The 19,430-nt window shown below is 41.9% G+C and overlaps 1 protein-coding gene across 2 annotated transcripts in view; it reads right to left on the bottom strand.

The window, feature by feature from the left end:
• Positions 1–11,152: 11,152 nt before the first annotated feature.
• The window catches only part of AKAIN1 (A-kinase anchor inhibitor 1), a 44,280-nt gene continuing 36,002 nt past the window's right edge, over positions 11,153–19,430 (bottom strand). For both annotated transcript variants that reach the window (XM_077267694.1, XM_077267693.1), the window contains one exon: positions 11,153–11,970. In XM_077267694.1, coding sequence (XP_077123809.1) covers positions 11,786–11,970 — 185 coding nt within the window. In that variant the 3' untranslated portion in view covers positions 11,153–11,785. The remainder of the gene's footprint in view (positions 11,971–19,430) is intronic.

Here is a 19,430-nt window from a genome sequence, read left to right as displayed (position 1 = left end):
AAACTATGCATAATGAATAATAAAGTTAATGTCCTTCTGCGATGCCCACCAGGGTCATGGGATACTCAAAACCGGGTCGGACAGTTCTTTAGGGAAGTCACGGGGCCGTGACCATATTTCGTGGCCCTGGGCGTGCAATAAAAATGCAAGAGGTGGGGCGCATGTGCCGACCTCGGCAGTGACGGACATGTTGTGCTGAGCTCCGCTGCCTGATAGACCCTAATCAACCCCATTCAGCGACCGAAGTGAAACGGTGAACACCCTAATACCGGATCCCCCTCACCCCTCGGAGAGAAGAGGCTAACGATGCCGAAGAAAGGAAGCTCAGCACAGGTAGCGGGCCGCACTATTACCGACCTTCTTATGAGCGGCAACTCTTCCAAGATGGCCACCGCGACTGTCCCAGCTTCAGCGTCTGCAACATATACCGATAGCGATGCAGAGCTGGAAGAAAACACCTTGAATACGGAGGCTGTAATATCCACAGCGGCGCTCACAAAGTCCCTGCAAGAGACTTTCCGGGCGGAACTTACCTCCGCTATGCAAAATATAGCCGTCCAGCTACAGGACATCATGCAGCGCACAAACAACTTGGAGGAAAAATGGATGAGGTAACAGACGCACTGGAGGAAGACCAGGAGACTCTTAAACTCCATACAGACCGCATCACCGACCTTGAACTCAGATGCGAAGACTACGAGAATAGATCCTGTAGAAGTAACATACGAATACGTGGTCTTCCTGAACATATAGTCGCAATAAAGGACACTGCAATGGCCCTCTTCACAGCACTGCTACCTGACCTGGACCCGAACTTGCTCCATATCACCAGAATACACAGGGCCCTGGGTAAGCCTCGATCTAATGACATGCCTCGTGATGTAATTCTAAAAATGCATTATGAGGAGACGCGTGATCAGATCCTGATAGCTGCCAGGGGAAAATCCTGTCCTACCTGGCTTGTCGGACTCTGTACACCTCTACGCTGACATTGCGGCCACCACCCTTGCCAGGAGGAGATCTCTTAGACCGATTATGGCTTCCCTCCAGGCGGCTCAAGTTAAGTACCGATGGGGCTTTCCGTTCGCCCTTAATTTCACATATAAATCTCAAATGTTCACCTGCCGGACACTAGAGGAGGCGACACAGGCTCTGGTTAAAGCGGGGATCCCGGCCTCTGCTGATGCCCCTTCCCTTCCCCAAAGAAAACCCAGGCCTGTCAGAGAATGGAAGAAAAACGCCCCCAGAACAAGGAGCCAAAATGCCCGGATTACCTGACTTTCATACCCAAAAGGTACCCTCTGAAGAAACCTTGCGGCTAGAGAACTACCCTACTCCCCTTCGGATATTTTCCAATTATAAAGCTTCAAATCTGGCTATATATATAAACAATCTGTGCTCGGTCTATTCATAGCAGACCTAACCATCTATACCATACCATTCATACCCCCCACCATTCCTTTCCCTTTATACCTTACCCCCTCCCCGTCTCAGACCCATACCACCCTTTCCCCCCTCCTTTTCCCTCCCTCCATTCCCTTCTTCTTATCCACCTCTTCTCCCCCTTTCCCCCCTATCCCTTCCCCTATGTCCCTTCCCTAGTTCCTCCTTCTCCCCCTCACCTCTTCCCCTACCCCCATTTTCTTCCCCCACCACCCCCCCTTTTCTTCCCCCCTCTCTTTTTTTTTTCTCCCTTCTCTCTCCATCTATCCACTTGGTTAGTCTCCCGCTCCTCTGGGGTTGGGATCCTCGGGGTTATAACATGCTGCCCAAATCTGGCGACATCTGGTGTACTACCTAATATGGGAACCCAGACCGCCATATGTCTCGGGCTTGATGCCCTTATGAAAATCTTTTTTGTATTAGGTGTCCATCTCTTCCCCTTGTTTGTCTCTTCCCTATCGTTCCACCATAGAAATCGTCATCGTGTGAATATGCTAACCAGGCAAGGTTTTGGGGTGTATACTAGTCTACCACTCATTAGCAGTAACTATTTAATCAACCATGTGTAGAGTCATCTCCCACAACGTGCGAGGATTCAACTCGCCTCTAAAACGCAAAAAGGCCTTTCTTGATTATATGAAGCATAAACCTGATATAATCTGCCTTCAGGAGACCCACTTTACCAACTCCTCACATCCCAAATACTTTGACGCTCGCTACTCGCAGTGTTTCCTCTCGTCTTGGGACCGGAAAACGAGAGGCGTAGCCATTTTTATTAAAAACAATTTCTCATTCCAACATGTCACTACATACTCTGACCCTGAGGGCAGGTTTGTCATTCTACTTGGTACCCTACAGGGCCTAAGTATATGCATTGTTAACAGCTATCTACCAGCTGCCACTCAAACCCGTGTCTTCCACCTGATCTTAACAAAACTAGCCTCACTATCATTCCACCACCTCATTTGGTGTGGAGACTTTAACCTTACCATTAATCCAGCACTTGATAGTAGCTCACAAAAGCGAACTGACATAACAAAATCTGATAGGAAAAAAATCCTCCGGATGATGAAGGAAAACTGTGTAGCGGATGTTTGGAGGGAGCTGAATGGACCCTAGAGGGGTTATACTTATTTCTCCCCCGCTCAAAAATCCTATTCTAGGATTGACCTACACTTAACCTCCACCAAAACACTCCCTTCAGCCCTATTCTCCCAACATATTGTTTCATCCTGGTCAGATCATGACGCTGTCCTGTCAGTGTTTAAATTTACTACCTCTTCCTCCAGACTGTTCAAATGGAGATTGAATGAATCCCTTCTAACTGATCCCACCATTGTCTCTAACATCAAAGAGGATTTAAAATTATATTTTCAAACTAACAACACCAACGACGATACACCCGGGAATGTGTGGATGGCACATAAAAAATTCATAACAGGCTCGTTAATCAAAATTGCCTCTACCAAAAAAAAATAAAGGTCAGAGCTACAACTACAATTAGAAAATAAGCTCTCTAAGCTAGAACAAGCAAACCAAACTGTTACATCACCCTAATTAGTTAAACAGATCCGTGATATTAAATTACAATTAAACACTATTCTAACAAATAGATCTGAAAGAGCATTAACATGGACTAAATCAACTTTTTACAAACACGCCAATAAACCAAATAGCTTACTAGCACGCAAACTCAGAAGTAGAGAGCTCTTAAATAACATCTCCAGTATTAAAGATCCAGCGGGCCAAATTTCTGCACACCCGGAAGTTATATATAATACATTTCAAAAATACTACCAAAGCCTTTACTCCCCCCCACAGCCCCCACCCCCTCAGAACCTTCAAGCCTTTTTTTAAAATTTGACACTCCCTACGGTGCCGACCGTTGACATCGACCAACTTCAACAAACAATCACCTCTGATGAAATAAGGGCAACAATCAAAACTTTAAAAAAAAATAAGGCCCCCGGACCTGACGGGCTTACGGCACTATACAGTTATATGAAAAAGTTTGGGCACCCCTATTAATCTTAAGCTTAATGTTTTATAAAAAATGATTTTTTTTGCAACAGCTATTTCAGTTTCATATATCTAATAACTGTTGGACACAGTAATTTTTCTGCCTTGAAATGAAGTTTATTGTACTAACAGAAAATGTGCAATCTGCATTCAATCAAAATTTGACAGGTGCATAAGTATGGGCACCCTTATCATTTTCTTGTTTTAAATACTCCTACCTACTTTTTACTGACTTACTAAAGCACTTTTTTTGGTTTTGTAACCTCATTGAGCTTTGAACTTCATAGCCAGGTGTATGCAATCATGAGAAAAGCTACTTAAAGTGGCCACTTGCAAGTTGTTCTCCTGTTTGAATCTCCTCTGAAGAGTGGCATCATGGGCTCCTCAAAACAACTGTCAAATGATCTGAAACAAAGATTATTCAACATAGTTGTTCAGGGGAAGGATACAAAAGCTGTCTCAGAGATTTAACCTGTCAATTTCCACTGTGAGGAACATAGTAAGGAAATGGAAGAACACAGGTACAGTTCTTGTTAAGGCCAGAAGTGGCAGGCCAAGAAAAACATCAGAAAGGCAGAGAAGAAGAATGGTGAGATCAGTCCAGGACAATCCTCAGACCACCTCCAGAGAGCTGCAGCATCAACTTGCTGCAGATGGTGTCACTGTGCATCGGTCAACTATACAACGCACTTTGCACAAGGAGAAGCTGTATGGGAGAGTGATGCGAAAGAAGCCGTTTCTGCAAGCACGCCACAAACAGAGTCGGCTGAGGTATGCAAAAGCACATTTGGAGAAGCCAATTTCTTTTTGGAAGAAGGTCCTGTGGACTGATGAAACCAAGATTGAGTTGTTTGGTCATACAAAAAGGCGTTAAGCATTGCGGCAAAAAAACACAGCATTCCAAGAAAAACACTTGCTACCCACAGTAAAATTTGGTGGAGGTTCCATCATGCTTTGGGGCTGTGCAGCCAATGCCGGCACCGGGAATCTTGTTAAAGTTGAGGGACGCATGGATTCCTCTCAGTATCAGCAGATTCTTGACAATAATGTTCATGAATCAGTGACAAAGTTGAAGTTACGCAGGGGATGGATCTTTCAGCAAGACAATGATCCAAAACACTGCTCCAAATCTACTGAGGCATTCATGCATAGGAACAATTACACTGTTCTGGAATGGCCATCCCAGTCCCCAGACCTGAATATCATTGAACATCCGTGGGATCATTTGAAGAGGGCTGTTCATGCTCGGCGACCATCAAACTTAACTGAACTGGAATTGTTTTGTAAAGAGGAATGGTCAAAAATACCTTCATCCACGATCCAGGAACTCATTAAAAGCTACAGGAAGCAACTAGAGGCTGTTATTTTTGCAAAAGGAGGATCTACTAAATATTAATGTCACTTTTCTGGTGAGGTGCCCATACTTATGCACCTGTGAAATTTTGTTTGAATGCAGATTGCACACTTTCTGTTAGTACAATAAACCTCATTTCAAGGCAGAAACATTACTGTGTCCAACAGTTATTAGATATATAAAACTGAAATAGTTGTTGCAAAAAAAACAATTTTTATAAAACATTAAGCTTAAGATTAATAGGGGTGCCCAAACTTTTTCATATAACTGTATTACAAAAAATGTGACGATATACTTATACCTCATGTTCAAAACTTCTGTAATGGTTTGTTGAGTGGGACCCAAATGCCACCTGAATTCTATACTGCCCATGTGACAGTAATTCCGAAACCAAAGAAAGACCACCTATATCCCAAAAACTATAGGCCCACTTCATTACTGAATGTGGAACTAAAAATATTTACGTCCATCATCACAGCCAGGCTCAATAAAATATTACCCGCTTTGGTCCACCAGGACCAAGTGGAATTTATTCCTAAAAGGCAAGGCCCCGATAACATTAGGAGAAACCTCAACCTAATACACTCAGCAAATTACCACAAGCAATCCCTCCTGTTACTGGCACTCGACATAGAGAAGGCTTTTGAACAGAGAGAGAAGATATGCAAACCAATGGGATCAACCTTAAATAATCAATTTTATTATACAAAAGTCATTAACCACAAACAGAGCCAGGCAAGACATACATTTAAAAACATTTAAAACAATGATATGGCAAAATAGACCATAAAGAATTTAACCCGAGGGGAAAAAGGAAGCTAATACTTCACAACGTATGTAGAACAGGAAAAATTGCCAGAAAGTGCTAAATATAAGACTACATAAATCCTATTGTTTGCTGCCAACTGACCCCCTGAGTACTATGACAAATAACATGTACTCCAGCCTAATATCAGGAGAAGATATATCATGGATCCTATCTTGTCCAAAGTGGCATGTGTGCAAACAGATGGTAAATAAGTAGGAGCAGACCCCTGTAGAAAAATAATCAGGGAAATAAATATACTGCAATACTACAATGTATTAGTTGTTTAAATAAACATATGCACACACACGCCATACAAGGAATCAAGATCCAATGTCCTAAGGCATGGATAAGTGTCAGTCTATGCAAGAAATACATAGATGTAGTTCCATAGCAGTTATGGAGGTAAGTTACCCAGTCCTGTCCCTCAGGAAAAAGAAAGCCCTGAACCCCACGCGTATCGACGCTACTCCAGCGTCTTCATCAGGGGTAGAGTCTCTGGTGAAAAAGATCCAACTTGATCCAACTGTATTCCTCTTAGGAGCTAAATATCCTGATTTCTACAACAAATTTCATAACCTGGTCAACCAGCTTTGTATGGCTACGAAACTACACATCGCGACGAGTTGGAAAGCTTCTTTCCTCTCAATATCAATAGTTATGGACAAGATGAACACCTTTATGCTATATGAACGAATACAGGCTACAAGGAATGACTCATGGGACATCTTCTACCAGACCTGGAAACCCTGGATTGAAAGAGACCCTAATATCAATCTTGGCCAAGTTTTAACATTATCTCTGTGAGGACCTGAATACATATGCCTCAATAGAATTCCTCAGACTCTTCCCCCCACCCCATTTGTTCCCATCACTGCACCACGATGATTGGATCTCTCAGTTACTCCCCCACTTCCCCCTTGTTTCTTTATCCCCTTGTCTACGTCTTATTTTGTCATTGTTTACGTTGTTACAGTTGTTCTAGTTTTATATTATCTATGTGGAGCGCCCCCACTGTCGCAGGGCCGAGGGGTACCCGGTACTGGGTCTCTCTGTCTCGGTTCTGGGATTGTCACGGTGGCTAGACCCGGTCCGTGGCCCTGCCAAGGGGCGTCCAGTAAATTTTGAGAGTGATAGATGGTGGTGTGCGGTGCAGGTAGCAATAAATAACGAGGACACAGGGTTGCAGTCTCTTTACCTCTTTACTGAAGGCTTCAGGATCCTCAATCCAGAGTACGGTTAACAGGGCTGTCTGAGACCGGCCGGTCCAATGGCACCTCCAGAGTTCCCTTTGCAGGTGGAAATCTGTGCCTTCCTTCTAGCGCTTGTGTGTTGTAGTCCTTCCCTGCTCAGCACCACGGGATAGTCCTCACAACTGTTGTGTCTGTTTCTGATGTTCCCTCACAACTGATTCTGATGTTCTTCTCCGTCCCCCAGATGATATGGCTAGGATGCACCCATATGACGGGTAGGCCTGGAGTTTTCTGGGACCCTAGAGTCGCCCCTCTCCCACTGTTGCCCCTATGTCTGCTTAGGTGATTTAGGTGAGACAGCCCGCCTATAACTGACTGTCCTGCCGTTGGTTTGAAGTAAGGCTTGGAGCCAGTACTTCCTCGGCGTTTCCGGCCACCGGCTACGCGCCTCAGTAGGATGTTGCCTCGATCTTACAGCACGACTCCTACTGGTGTTTTCTCCTTGTTGCTTTGATCTCGTTTCTCACTCTTCACAATAAACCTCGCTTCTTGTCCTTTCTTGGGGTACCACCGCAATGAAGTGCAGGCGCGGTCCCGTAACGTTCTTTCTGTTCGCTAGGCCTCTGTCAGGATCCCACCCCTGACAGGGACCCCCCTGAATCTTCCCCTGCAACACCCTCTGCCACAGGATGTTGCCTGGTTCCAACCCAGTCAGCTTTCTGTCTAACTTCCTATCTAACTCCCAGTTTTACCAGATTGTGAGGAGTGGCCTAATACATAGCACCCTTAGCTCCCCCTGGAGGCCAGACTATGAAGTGTATTGGTGTCTGTGATACCTGGTCAGGTGAACTCCTTCAGTGCCATCAGACGTACCGTAGCCCCCCTTAGTGGCGGAGCAACAGTACTGCAACGACCAGGACTCTGGGGCGCTGCATACGCATAACCTACCCTGCGTGGGAACTGGTTATGCAAAAAATTTTCTTGATTCTGTTTGCATGTCGGAAAATAAAAACCTATTGAAACTAAAAATGCAAGAGGTGAACGTTATATGGGATTGATTTGTGACGCCAAAGGTGGTGTTCGGCAAGGGATGGCCGACGCTGCGGTTCAGGTCCTCTGGGGCTGATGGTGACGCAGCAATGATGGTACAGCTCCCCACGGGTAGAGCGGGGCCCCAGGGCAGATATAACAGGCGATTCAGGTGGTGGTAAACGTTTGGGTGTGGAGAATATGCAAGGGACGCAGAAAAATACAGTTTTCTTTACATTTACTTCTTGGCAGATGAATATGCATTCCAGGGGGACCAGTTACCGATGACAGAAAGAATCCGGCTAGCCTTGAAGCATTCAGGGGGTCCACCTTACCAGGTGGGGTTGGAGGCCTTCCTGCTGCACTCCCTTTTCGGGTCCCTGCTGCCTGTAGCTAAGCTGCGGCCCTCTCCTGCATGTTGGCTTTGTCCTGTATGGGAGACAGTGCAAGCCTATCACAGACACTGCCTTTTTACTGGCAGCCCCGGGCTCTTGGTCTGCTGTGGTGCCTCCGGGTGTTCAGTGTTGCCAGGGAGCTTACAGTCCCCTGCCTTCCAGATTTGGCTGTCGGGGCACACAGCACCTGCACAGCAAAGGACTCTGGCGTCCTTCTTGTCAGCGCTCCGCTCCGGGGTCAGCTCTGACGGAGCTGCAATTCCCCAGAGTCCTTGTCTCTGCTTCCTCTCTCTCTCCTCTCTTCACACTAACTCACTAACAGACTACTCTGACTTCTCCTCCCGACCAGAGAGAGCAGCTCCCCAGAAGTCGGGTCTAGAGCTCCCCCCTCTGGCCTGGAGCAGGAATTGTGATGCATGCTGGCATGGGGACCTCTTCCTGCTTTCAGACATGACATCAGCCTACAGAGGGGGCAATGTCACCATGGCAACCGGACTCTGGGGTGCCACACTTCCATATTTATTAAGAGTAAAAATCACCATCTGATATATATGTGAGAGTATCAAAACAGATCACTAGAACATTCAGGTATATATATATATTTTACTTGTAGCCTGCTTCATCGGAAAAAGTAATATATTTAAAAGAGTGAAATTGGAAATACAATCCCCATTAGTTCTGCAAACAAAAACTTTTTTAAATGCTAAATTTTGTTTTGTAAATACTTTGTTATACCACCAGTCTTCTCAAACTTTTTCCAGTAAGAGCATTGTAACTTCATGTTACCAGTGCTCAAAATCTACGCCAAAATGAAAAAGGAATAAAGGGTTTATCCAGCACTATTTTTTTAACTATGCGCCAAAGAACTAACTGATAGTTAGCTGCTAACTACCTGCCTGTTCTACAAGGTGCCAGGATTTAGAGGTCATTGAACTCTCCTGCCAGTGATTCAACTGCTCCACATCAATAGAGCAATGCTTCCTCTTTTGGGTTGCTCTGTTGACAGGGCATGACTGCAAACGTCATTCTGATTGATAGGCAGCAGGTAGTCAGCATGATGTTGACAGTCACACCCTGTCAGCAGAGCAGAGTAGAAGACAAGGTATTCTGTTGACGTGACATCAGAAGAAGCCACTCAATTACCAGCAGGAGCAGTATATGTCGGCTCTATGGCGGTGAAGCTTGGCAATGGGCTAGTACTTAAGTCCAAAGTAAAATAAATAGCCCTGGATAAACCCTATAATCATGTATATGGAAAAGGGATTTCCCATGTTAGATAGGTATAACTTATCTACTATATAATTGTCTAAGGTTCACTTCCGTCTGTCTGTCTTTCTGTCTGTCTTTCTGTCTGTCTGTCACGGATATTCATTGGTCGCGGCCTCTGTCTATCATGGAAATCCAAGTCGCTGATTGGTCGTGGCAAAACGCCCACGACCATTGCCATGACCAATCAGCGACGGCCATAGTCTGGCAGTGAAATGGCCGCTGCTTTACTGCCCTGCAGTCAGCGCTGAGCGCTCACACAGGGTTAATGCCAGAATTAACAGACTGCGGTGTAACGCACTCCGTTAACGCAGCTATTAACCCTGTGTGACCAACTTTTTACTATTAATGCTGCGTATGCAGCATCAATAGTAAAAAGATCTAATGTTACAAATAATAATAATAAAAAAAGGTTATTTTCACCTTCCGACGCCACGTTCTGTCCTCGGCGGTGCAAGCGGCAGGTTCTGGTGCCAAGGATGCTATGCGAGAAGGACCTGCCATGACGTCACGGTCATGTGACCGTGACGTCATCATAGGTCCTGCGCTCATACCAACCCTGGCACCGGAAGCTGCCGCGTGCACTGCACACAGGCGCCAGGACTTCAAGGGGCCTTCAGAAGGTGAGTATATGTTTATTTTTTATTTTAAGTCTTTTTTAACCACGCGTATAGTGCCCACATTGCTATATACTACGTGGGCTGTGTTACATACTGCGTGGGCTCTGTTATATACTACATCTTTGTGCTATATACTATGTAGCTGGGAAATATACAACGTGACTGTGCAATATACAACGTGGCTGTGCAATATACTGCGTGGCTGTGCAATATACTATGTGCTCTGTGTTATATCCTACGTAGCTGTGCAATATACTATGTGGCTGTGTCGGTTCTGTTATATACTACGTCGACTGTGCAATATACTACGTGGCTGTGCAATATACTACGTAGCTATGCAATATACTACGTGCCTCTACAATATACTACGTAGCTATGTTATATACTGCGTGGCTCTGCTATATACTACGTCGCTGACCAATATACTACATAGCTGTGCAATACACTATGTAGCTGTGCAACACACTACGTGACTGTTATATACTACGTGGCTGTGCAATATACTACGTGGCTCTACAATATACTACGTAGCTATGTTATATACTACGTGGCTCTGCTATATACCACGTGGCTGACCAATATGCTACATACCTGTGCAATACACTACGTGGCTATGTTATATACTACGTGGCTCTGTTATATACTACATAGCTATATTATATACGTCGGTTGTGTTATATACTACGTCACTGTGCAATATAGTACGTAGCCTGTGCTATATACTACCTACATATTCTAGAATACCCGATACGTTAGAATCGGGCCACCATCTCGTACAGTCATAAATGTCTGATAAATGGGTCTCACCTCTGCTGCATGATTCTCATCATTAGGCACTGTTTGATTGGAACTGTTTTAACAGTAGTTTTGGCACCAAAGGTGGAAGCCCTGCTTATCCAACATTTATGCTAGTTTGTGGAGGTTATATGAAAAGCCCTTTGACTATTTCTCTAAAAATGAATGCAAAACTTGTTAGAAAAGAAAAAAATTAAAATGACTGTGCAATTAAATTTCAAAGAATTGTCATTTAAAGCCTTTATTTATTAATAAGCCAATTACATGAAGAAAAGGCATAGTCCTCATTAAACATCCTTTTCCCTGTGCTAAATACTTTTTCAAAGATTTTGGGATAAAACTTGACATGAGGCTTTGTTCTACTTTGAGCTATGGGCTAATGAAATCAATCATAGAAGAAAAAAATGTTCATAATTAGCTATATATATATATATACATATATATATATATATATATATATATATATAAAAGTAGACATTTTTTGATTGTCTAAATTATTCACAGTGTTTGAAATAAATTACTTAAATGACAAATCTATAATTTTAGCACTCAGATTTGACTCCACAATATCTTAAATTTGTAGTATAACAGACAATTGATAGGAAAGTCTTCCATATCAAACTAGAACTCATGATCTTGACACTGAAGATATTTCATTTCTTTCTGAAGATTTCAAGAGGCACAAAGTCATCAGGGAGTTGTGTTCTGTATATACACAAGGAGAAATGTTTCACAGTAGAGTTCTGCTTTTAACTATGACATTCAAATAACGCTTTGGTTTGCTGGAGAATACAATTACTCTGCCAGTGGTTCTGTAACTAAGGAAAAGGCAAAATTCTCTAATGCCAAGTGGTAGTCATGCTCATTTACTTCTTTTCATGATGAACTCTTCTTGTTGTTAGGGTTTGACCCACACTTCTATCTTGTTTGTTTTCTTTTTTCTTGTCCTCTTCAGATATTTGCTGGACTGCTTGCAAAATTACAGTTTCTACAATCTGTTTACTGGCATTTTGTAATTTTACTTCTTCCGGGCCTTTTCCAAGTTTATCTCCTAGGACAAAAATATTCAAATTAAAAAATAGAGAATAAAAGAAAAACATCAAATATACATGAAATGATGCAAATAGCTTTTCAGTTTAGTTCCATTTGATTAAAGAAACCAGTGATTCCCAAAGCTACAGCAAATTAGCAGAATGATCTCTGAGTTTGAAATGAAACAGAATCTGACAGCTTCCTCTTACCTTCCAAACTACCACCATGTATTTATTGCTACCCTTATTCCCTTCCTAACAAGCCCATTTTATTACCTTACCTTATGGTGTTATCAGAATCGTTGGGGGAATATTCATATGGTCATTGTTTTCCCCAGACTAATCGTCCCACTAATCATGCTATCATTCCCCTGGGGGGTGTTAGTAAAATAATTTGCAAAATCGGGACCACTACCAACTCTTTTCAAATTTCTATGCCTTCCTGACTATGTATGCGCACCCCTGCTTCATTGGAGCAATGTGATTGTTCAGGGAGACTGCAGTGATAAAGGACACAGCCACCTGCAAGATTAGCAGAGGCGGCAGAAACAGCTGTCTGAGCTCTCCGTCACTACCGTCTTCCTGGGCATGACATGCCAATGAACCTAGCTTGCACCCGGCTTACTGCGTACAGCCAGACTTTGGTGCATTGTCAGAGGCGGGTATACCCACTAATTAGCATATGGCTACCACAGTTATAACAGCTACTTCTGGCACATGAACAACTCAATGAGACAACAAAATGGGCTTAGCAGAAAAGGTGTAATGGTAGCAGTAAGTACATGGTGGTGGTTTGGGGGCTTGGGGAAGCTGTCACGTTCCTTCAAAAAGGGGATTGTCTATTTTTGGTAGCATTCCTTACTTTTAGAAAAGCCCCCCAAAATGAGTTATTTACAATGTGCATCCTGTTGGGTCCCTTAGGCAACATTCACGCACCTGTTTCAAATGTTTTTGTGCTGCCAATTTTTTTTTTAAAGGAGAGCACATGGACCTATTGATTGAGTAAAATGGATATATTCAGAAATCCATTAAAATCATATACCTGAGAAAGAAATGCATGAAACTCAGCACATTTCTTATTCTAATCCAATTTTGAGGTTCAAATTGGGACATGTCTCATAAAAAAATTGGACGCCTTGCATTCAGTCAGTTGAAGTGAATCTGCAGATAATCCTTTTGCACCAGAGCCTGTTTTCACATTCCTGACCAGGCCATTTTTTTCAAATCTGACCAGTGTCACTTTATGTGGTAAAAGCCCAGGAACGCTTCAACAGGTCCCAGTGATTCTATGACTGTTTTTTGTGATATAGTACTTCATGTTACTAGTAGTAAAATTAGGTCACTATTTTCACATTTATTTGTAAAAAATATTGGAATTTTGTAAAAATTAAAAATTTCACAATTTTAAAACTTTTAGTTTTTATGTCCTTAAGCCCTTAACCCCCAAGGGTGGTTTGCATGTTAATGACCGGGCCAAGAAGAAATTAGACCCCAGAAGTTGTTATGCAGTTTGTCCTGAGTACGCTGATACCCCATATGTGGGGGTAAACCACTGTTTGGGCGCATGGCAGAGCTCGGAAGGGAAGGAGCGCTGTTTGACTTTTCAATGCAAAATTGACTGGAATTGAGATAGGACACCATGTCGGGTTTGGGGAGCCCCTGATGTGCCTAAACAGTGGAAACTCCCCACAAGTGACACCATTTTGGAAAGTAGACCCATAAGGAACTTATCTAGATGTGCTGTGAGAATTTTGAACCCCCAAGTGTTTCACTACAGTTTATAACGCAGAGCCGTGAAAATAAAAAATCCTTTTTTTTCCACAAAAATGATTTTTTAGCCCCCAGTTTTGTATTTTCCCAAGGGTAACAGGAGAAATTGGACTCAAAAGTTGTTGTCCAATTTGTCCTGAGTACACTGATACCCCATATATGGGGGAAACCATCGTTTGGGCGCATAGCAGAGTTCGGAAGGGAAGGAGCGCCGTTTGGAATGCAGACTTAGATGGAATGGTCTGCGCGCGTCACGTTGCATTTGCAGAGCCCTTGATGTACCTTAACAGTAGAAACCCCCCACAAGTGACCCCATATTGGAAACTAGACTCACCAAGGAACTTAACTAGATGTGTTGTAAGAACTTTGAACCCCCAAGTGTTTCACTACAGTTTATAACGCAAAGCCGTGAAAATAAAAATCATTTTTTTTCCACAAAAATGATTTTTTAGCCCCCAGTTTTGTATTTTCCCAAGGGTAACAGGAGAAATTGGACCTCAAAAGTTGTTGTCCAATTTGTCCTGAGTACACTGATACCCCATATGTGGGGGAAACCACCGTTTGGGCGCATGGCAGAGTTCAGAAGGGAAGGAGCGCCGTTTGGAATACAGACTTAGATGGAATGTTCTGCGGGCGTCACGTTTAGTGTTGAGCATTCCGATACTGCAAATATCGGGTATCGGCCGATATTCGCTGTATCGGAGTTCCGATACCGAGTTCCGATATTTTTGTGATATCGGAAATCGGAATCAGAAGTTCCTATAAGTTCCCAGGCATGTGCGGTGCGTATGGTTCCCAGGGTCTGAAGGAGAGGAGAGTTTTGTATTTTCCCAAGGGTAACAGGAGAAATTGGACCTCAAAAGTTGTTGTACAATTTGTTCTGAGTACGCTGATACCCCATATGTTGGGGTAAACCCCTGTTTGGGTGTACGGGAGAGCTTGGAAGGGAAGGAGCACTGTTTTACTTTTTCAACGCAGAATTGGCTGGAATTGAGATCGGACGCCATGTCGCATTTGGAGAGCCCCTGATGTGCCTAAACAGTGGATACTCCTCAATTCTAACTCCAACCGTAACTTCAAAGCACCCCTAACCCTAATCCCAACCCTAACTATAACCCTAACCACACCCCTTACATGAACACGCCCCTAACCCTAATACCAACCCTAGCCACACCCCTAACCCCAACACCCCTAACCCTAATCCCAACCCTAACCACACCCCTAACTCCAACACATCCCTAACAATAAACCCAACCATAACCCTAACCACACCCCTAACCCTGACACACCTCTAACCCTAATCCCAACCCTAATCCCAACTATAAATGTAATCCAAACCCTAACCCTAACTTTAGCCCCAACCCTAACCCTAACATTAGCCCTAACACTAATCCCTAACTTTAGCCCCAACCCTAACCCTATCTTTAGCCCTAACCCTAACTGTAGCCCTAACCCTAACTTTAGCCCTAACCCTAATGGGAAAATTGAAATAAATACATTTTTTGAATTTTATTATTTTTCCCTAACTAAGGCGGTGATAAAGGGGAGTTTGATTTACTATTTATAGCGGGTTTTTATAGCGGGTTTTTATGTTTGGCAGCTGTCACACACTAAAAGAAGCTTTTTATTGTAAAAAATAGTTTTTGTGTTACCACATTTTGAGAGCTATAATTTTTCCATATTTTGGTCCACAGAGTCATGTGAGGTCTTGTTTTTTGCGGGACGAGTTGACGTTTTTATTAGTACCATTTTTGGGCACATTAAATTTTTTGATCGCTTTTTATTTCGATTTTTGTTAAGCATAATGAACAAAAAACAGCAATTCATGATTTTTTTGGGGGGATGTTTATACCGTTCTGCATTTGGTAAAACTGATAAAACAGTTTTATTCTTTGGGTCAGTACGATTACAGCGATACATCATTTATATATTTTTTTATGTTTTGGCGCTTTTATACAATAAAAACTATTTTATATTTCATTATTTGCGGGACAAGATGACATTTTCAATAGTACCATGTTTATTTATATCCGTCTTTTTGATCGCGTGTTATTCCACTTTTTGTTCCGAGGTATGATGATAAAGCATTGCTTTTTGCCTCGTTTTTTATTTATTTTTTTACGGTGTTTACTGAAGGGGTTAATTAGTGGGACAGTTTTATAGGTCGGGTTGTTACGGACACGGCAATATTAAATATGTGTACTTTTATTGTTTTTTTTTTTTATTTACATAGAGAAATGTATTTATTGGAACAATACTTTTTTTCCTTTATTTAGGAATTTTTAATTTTTTTTACACATGTTAATATTTTTTTTTTTACTTTTTTACTTTGTCCCAGAGTGGGACATCATTGTATAGTGTCAGATCACTTATCTGACACTTTGCAAAGCACTGTGTCATATCAGCGATCTGACAGGCAGCGCAGGAGGCTTGCCACCTCCACCTCCAGGGAGGAGGACGAAGGAGATGCTGGGAACAAAAAGATCACATCGCGTTGTTCCGAGGGTCTCAGGGAAGCATGCAGGGAGCCCCCTCCCTGTGAGCGCGGCTGTTCGCACATGACGTACTATCCCTTCCCTGGGAATTAAGTCCCAGGTCACCTCGACGGGATAGTACGTCAGATGTCAGAAAGGGGTTAAACCAGATAATTATATCACACAAAATAGTTTATAAATAACATTTACTACATGTCTACTTTTCAGCAACATAATTTTTGTTAGGGAGTTAGAAGAGTTAAAAGTTTATCAGCAATTTCTCATTTTTCTAACAAAATTTATAAAACCAATTTTTTTTTCAGGGACCACATCACATTTGAAGTGACTTTGAGGGGCTTATGTGACAGAAAATACCCAAAAGTGATACCATTTTAAAAATGGCACCTCTCGAAGTGCTGAATACCACATTCAATAAGTTTATTAACCCTCCAGGTGCTTCACAGGAATTAAAGCAATATGGAAGGAAAAAATAAAAAATTTACCTCCAGGTGCTTCACAGGAATTAAAGCAATATGGAAGGAAAAAATAAAAATTTTACTTTTTCACACAAAAATGTTACTTTAGTCCCAAATTTGGGATCTTCACAAGGATAACAGGACTATACAATTTGTTGTGCAATTTCTGTGATACCCCACATGTGAATGGAAAAAAACTGCTGTTTGGGTGCACAGCAGGGAGGGAGCACCATTTGCCTTTTTTAACTCAAAACTGGCTGGAATAGATAGCAGACCCCATTTCATGTTGCAGAACTTTTGATGTGCCTAAACACTGGAAACACCCCCACAAGTGACCTCATTTCAGAAACTAAACTCTTCAAGGAATTTATCTAGAGGTGCAGTGATCATCTTGAACCACAGGTGTTTCTCAGAATTTTAGAACATTGAGCCATGAAAATAGATAAATCACATTTTCCTACAAAAATGTTGCTTTAGTCTCAAATTTTTTATCTTCACAAGGGTAGTAGGAGAAAATAGACTAGAGTAGTGAGTATGTTTATCCCTCAGATGATTTCCAGAAATATATAATTTTAGGCTGAATAAATGAAATATTACTATTTTTTCCATTAAAATGCTGCTTTGGCCCCAAGTTTGTAAGTGAAAATCGGAGAAAACGAATAGTATAATTTGATAAGCAAATTTCTCATGAGTATGCCAATACCCCATAAGAACAGCAGAACCACTCACAAGTGACACCATTTCACAAACTACACCTCTCAAATAATTCAACTAAGGGTGCAGTGATCGTATTTACACCACAGGTGTGTCACAGAATTTTATACCATTGGGCAGTGAAGAGAAAATAATTATATTTTTACCACAAAAAGATTAGTTCTAGCCTCAGATTTTACATTCTCACAAGGGGGGAAATGTATAAAAATGGCACCAAAATTTGTCACACAATGTCAGCTGTTCATATCAATTTCCCATATGTGACTGTACAGTACTGCGAGACTTGGGAGAGAAGGAACACTATTTGCCATTGTAAAGCCCAGTGTATTGTAATGCCTGGTATGTTATAGTGCCTAGTTCTTGCTTCTGGAGACAGGCACCACCTTAATTAAGCAGGCTATCATCGCTTCAAAGGCGCAAAACATGTGGTTGCTAAATCTGGTTTAGGCACACTTGGGCTCAGAAGGGAAAGGGCATTTGGATTTAAGTGAATTTGCTGGATTTTATATTTTTGTTTGGGGGTTTCTAAGACTTTTCCAGTGCCTTTGTACTACCAGTAACATGGAAATCCCCTATATTTCTATTGACAGATGATGGACCTGAGTGGGGACTTTTTGTGGATTGAATTGAAACTTTTATTGGGAACATTTTACATAACATTTTGGGTCACATTTATCCTGTGCTCTACACTGAGCACTTAGATTAGGGTCTCCATCTAAATTTCTAAATGACTTGATTCAGATGAAACCCCTGAGGGATCAATTCATCATAATGAGACAGCAACATTACCCTGGACTCCACTTCCTTTTCAGAGGTGCACAAAACTTTGATTGACCTCACTTTTATGAATGCTTACACGGACACCATCGGATCATACGCTGCACAAAGTGCAAAGTGACTTCATCTGCCTCATTATAGGGAATCTTCTGTCAGGAGCTTAGGATAAATGTAAGCCGAGCCTTACTGCAATCTTTGGGAGGCAGAATGAACACATTAACAGCAGGTCAAGAATTAGTTGTATTTATTTTTTATACTGTGCCTCGTGCGGTATAAGTGATTAGACAGATTTACTCTTTGGGTTGGTGCAATTACAGCAATAAACAAAAAACAGCAATTCAGAAATTATTTTTTGAGAGTTTTTTTAATGCCATTCACTTTGTGATAAAAGTGATAAGGCAGCTTTATTCTTCACGTCCGTATATAGTGGTGGCACATTTATATCATTAATGTTTTGCCTGTTTTAAACAATAAAAATTATTTTATAAAGAAAACAATTGTTTTTGCAACACTATATTCTGAGAGCTATAACTTTTTTATTTGTCTGCTGACGGAGTTGTACGAGTATGGTGGCTTGTTTTTTGCGGAACAAGATGACGTTTTCAGTCATTCCAGTTATATTTACATTTATCTTTTTGATTGCACTTTATCTCACTTTTTGTTCAACGGTATGAGGTAAAAACAGTTTTTTGCCACTATTTTATATATTTTTTTACTTACAGTGATCCTTGAATGGGTTAACCACTGTGACAGTTTTATAGATTGGGTCATTTTGGATGCGGCAATACCATGGACAGTGGGTACGGAAAGTATTCAGACCCCTTTAAATTTTTCACTCTTTGTTTTATTGCAGCCATTTGGTAAATCCAAAAAGGTTCATTTTTTTCACATTGATGTACACTGTGCACCCCATCTTGACTGAAAAAAAATCCCAGAAATGTAGTAATTTTTGCAAATTTAAGAAAAAAGAAAAACTGAAATATCACATGGTGATAAGTATTCAGTCACTTTGCTCAGACACTGATATTTAAATCACATGCTGTCCATTTCCTTGTGATCCTCCTTGAGATGGTTTTACTTCTTCATTGGAGTCCAGCTGTGTTTAATTAAACTGATAGGACTTGATTTGGAAAGGCACACACCTGTCTGTATAAGACCTCACAGCACACAGTGCATGTAAGACCAAATGAGAATCATGAGGTCAAAGGGACTGGCCAAGGAGCTTAGAGACAGAATTGTGGCAAAGTACAGCTCTGGCCAAGGTTACAA

Source organism: Ranitomeya variabilis, chromosome 6, assembly GCF_051348905.1.
Source record: "Ranitomeya variabilis isolate aRanVar5 chromosome 6, aRanVar5.hap1, whole genome shotgun sequence".
Lineage (NCBI taxonomy): Eukaryota > Metazoa > Chordata > Amphibia > Anura > Dendrobatidae > Ranitomeya > Ranitomeya variabilis.
The sequence above is the reverse complement of the archived record's forward strand: the minus strand, read 5'-3'. Positions and strand labels throughout refer to the sequence as shown.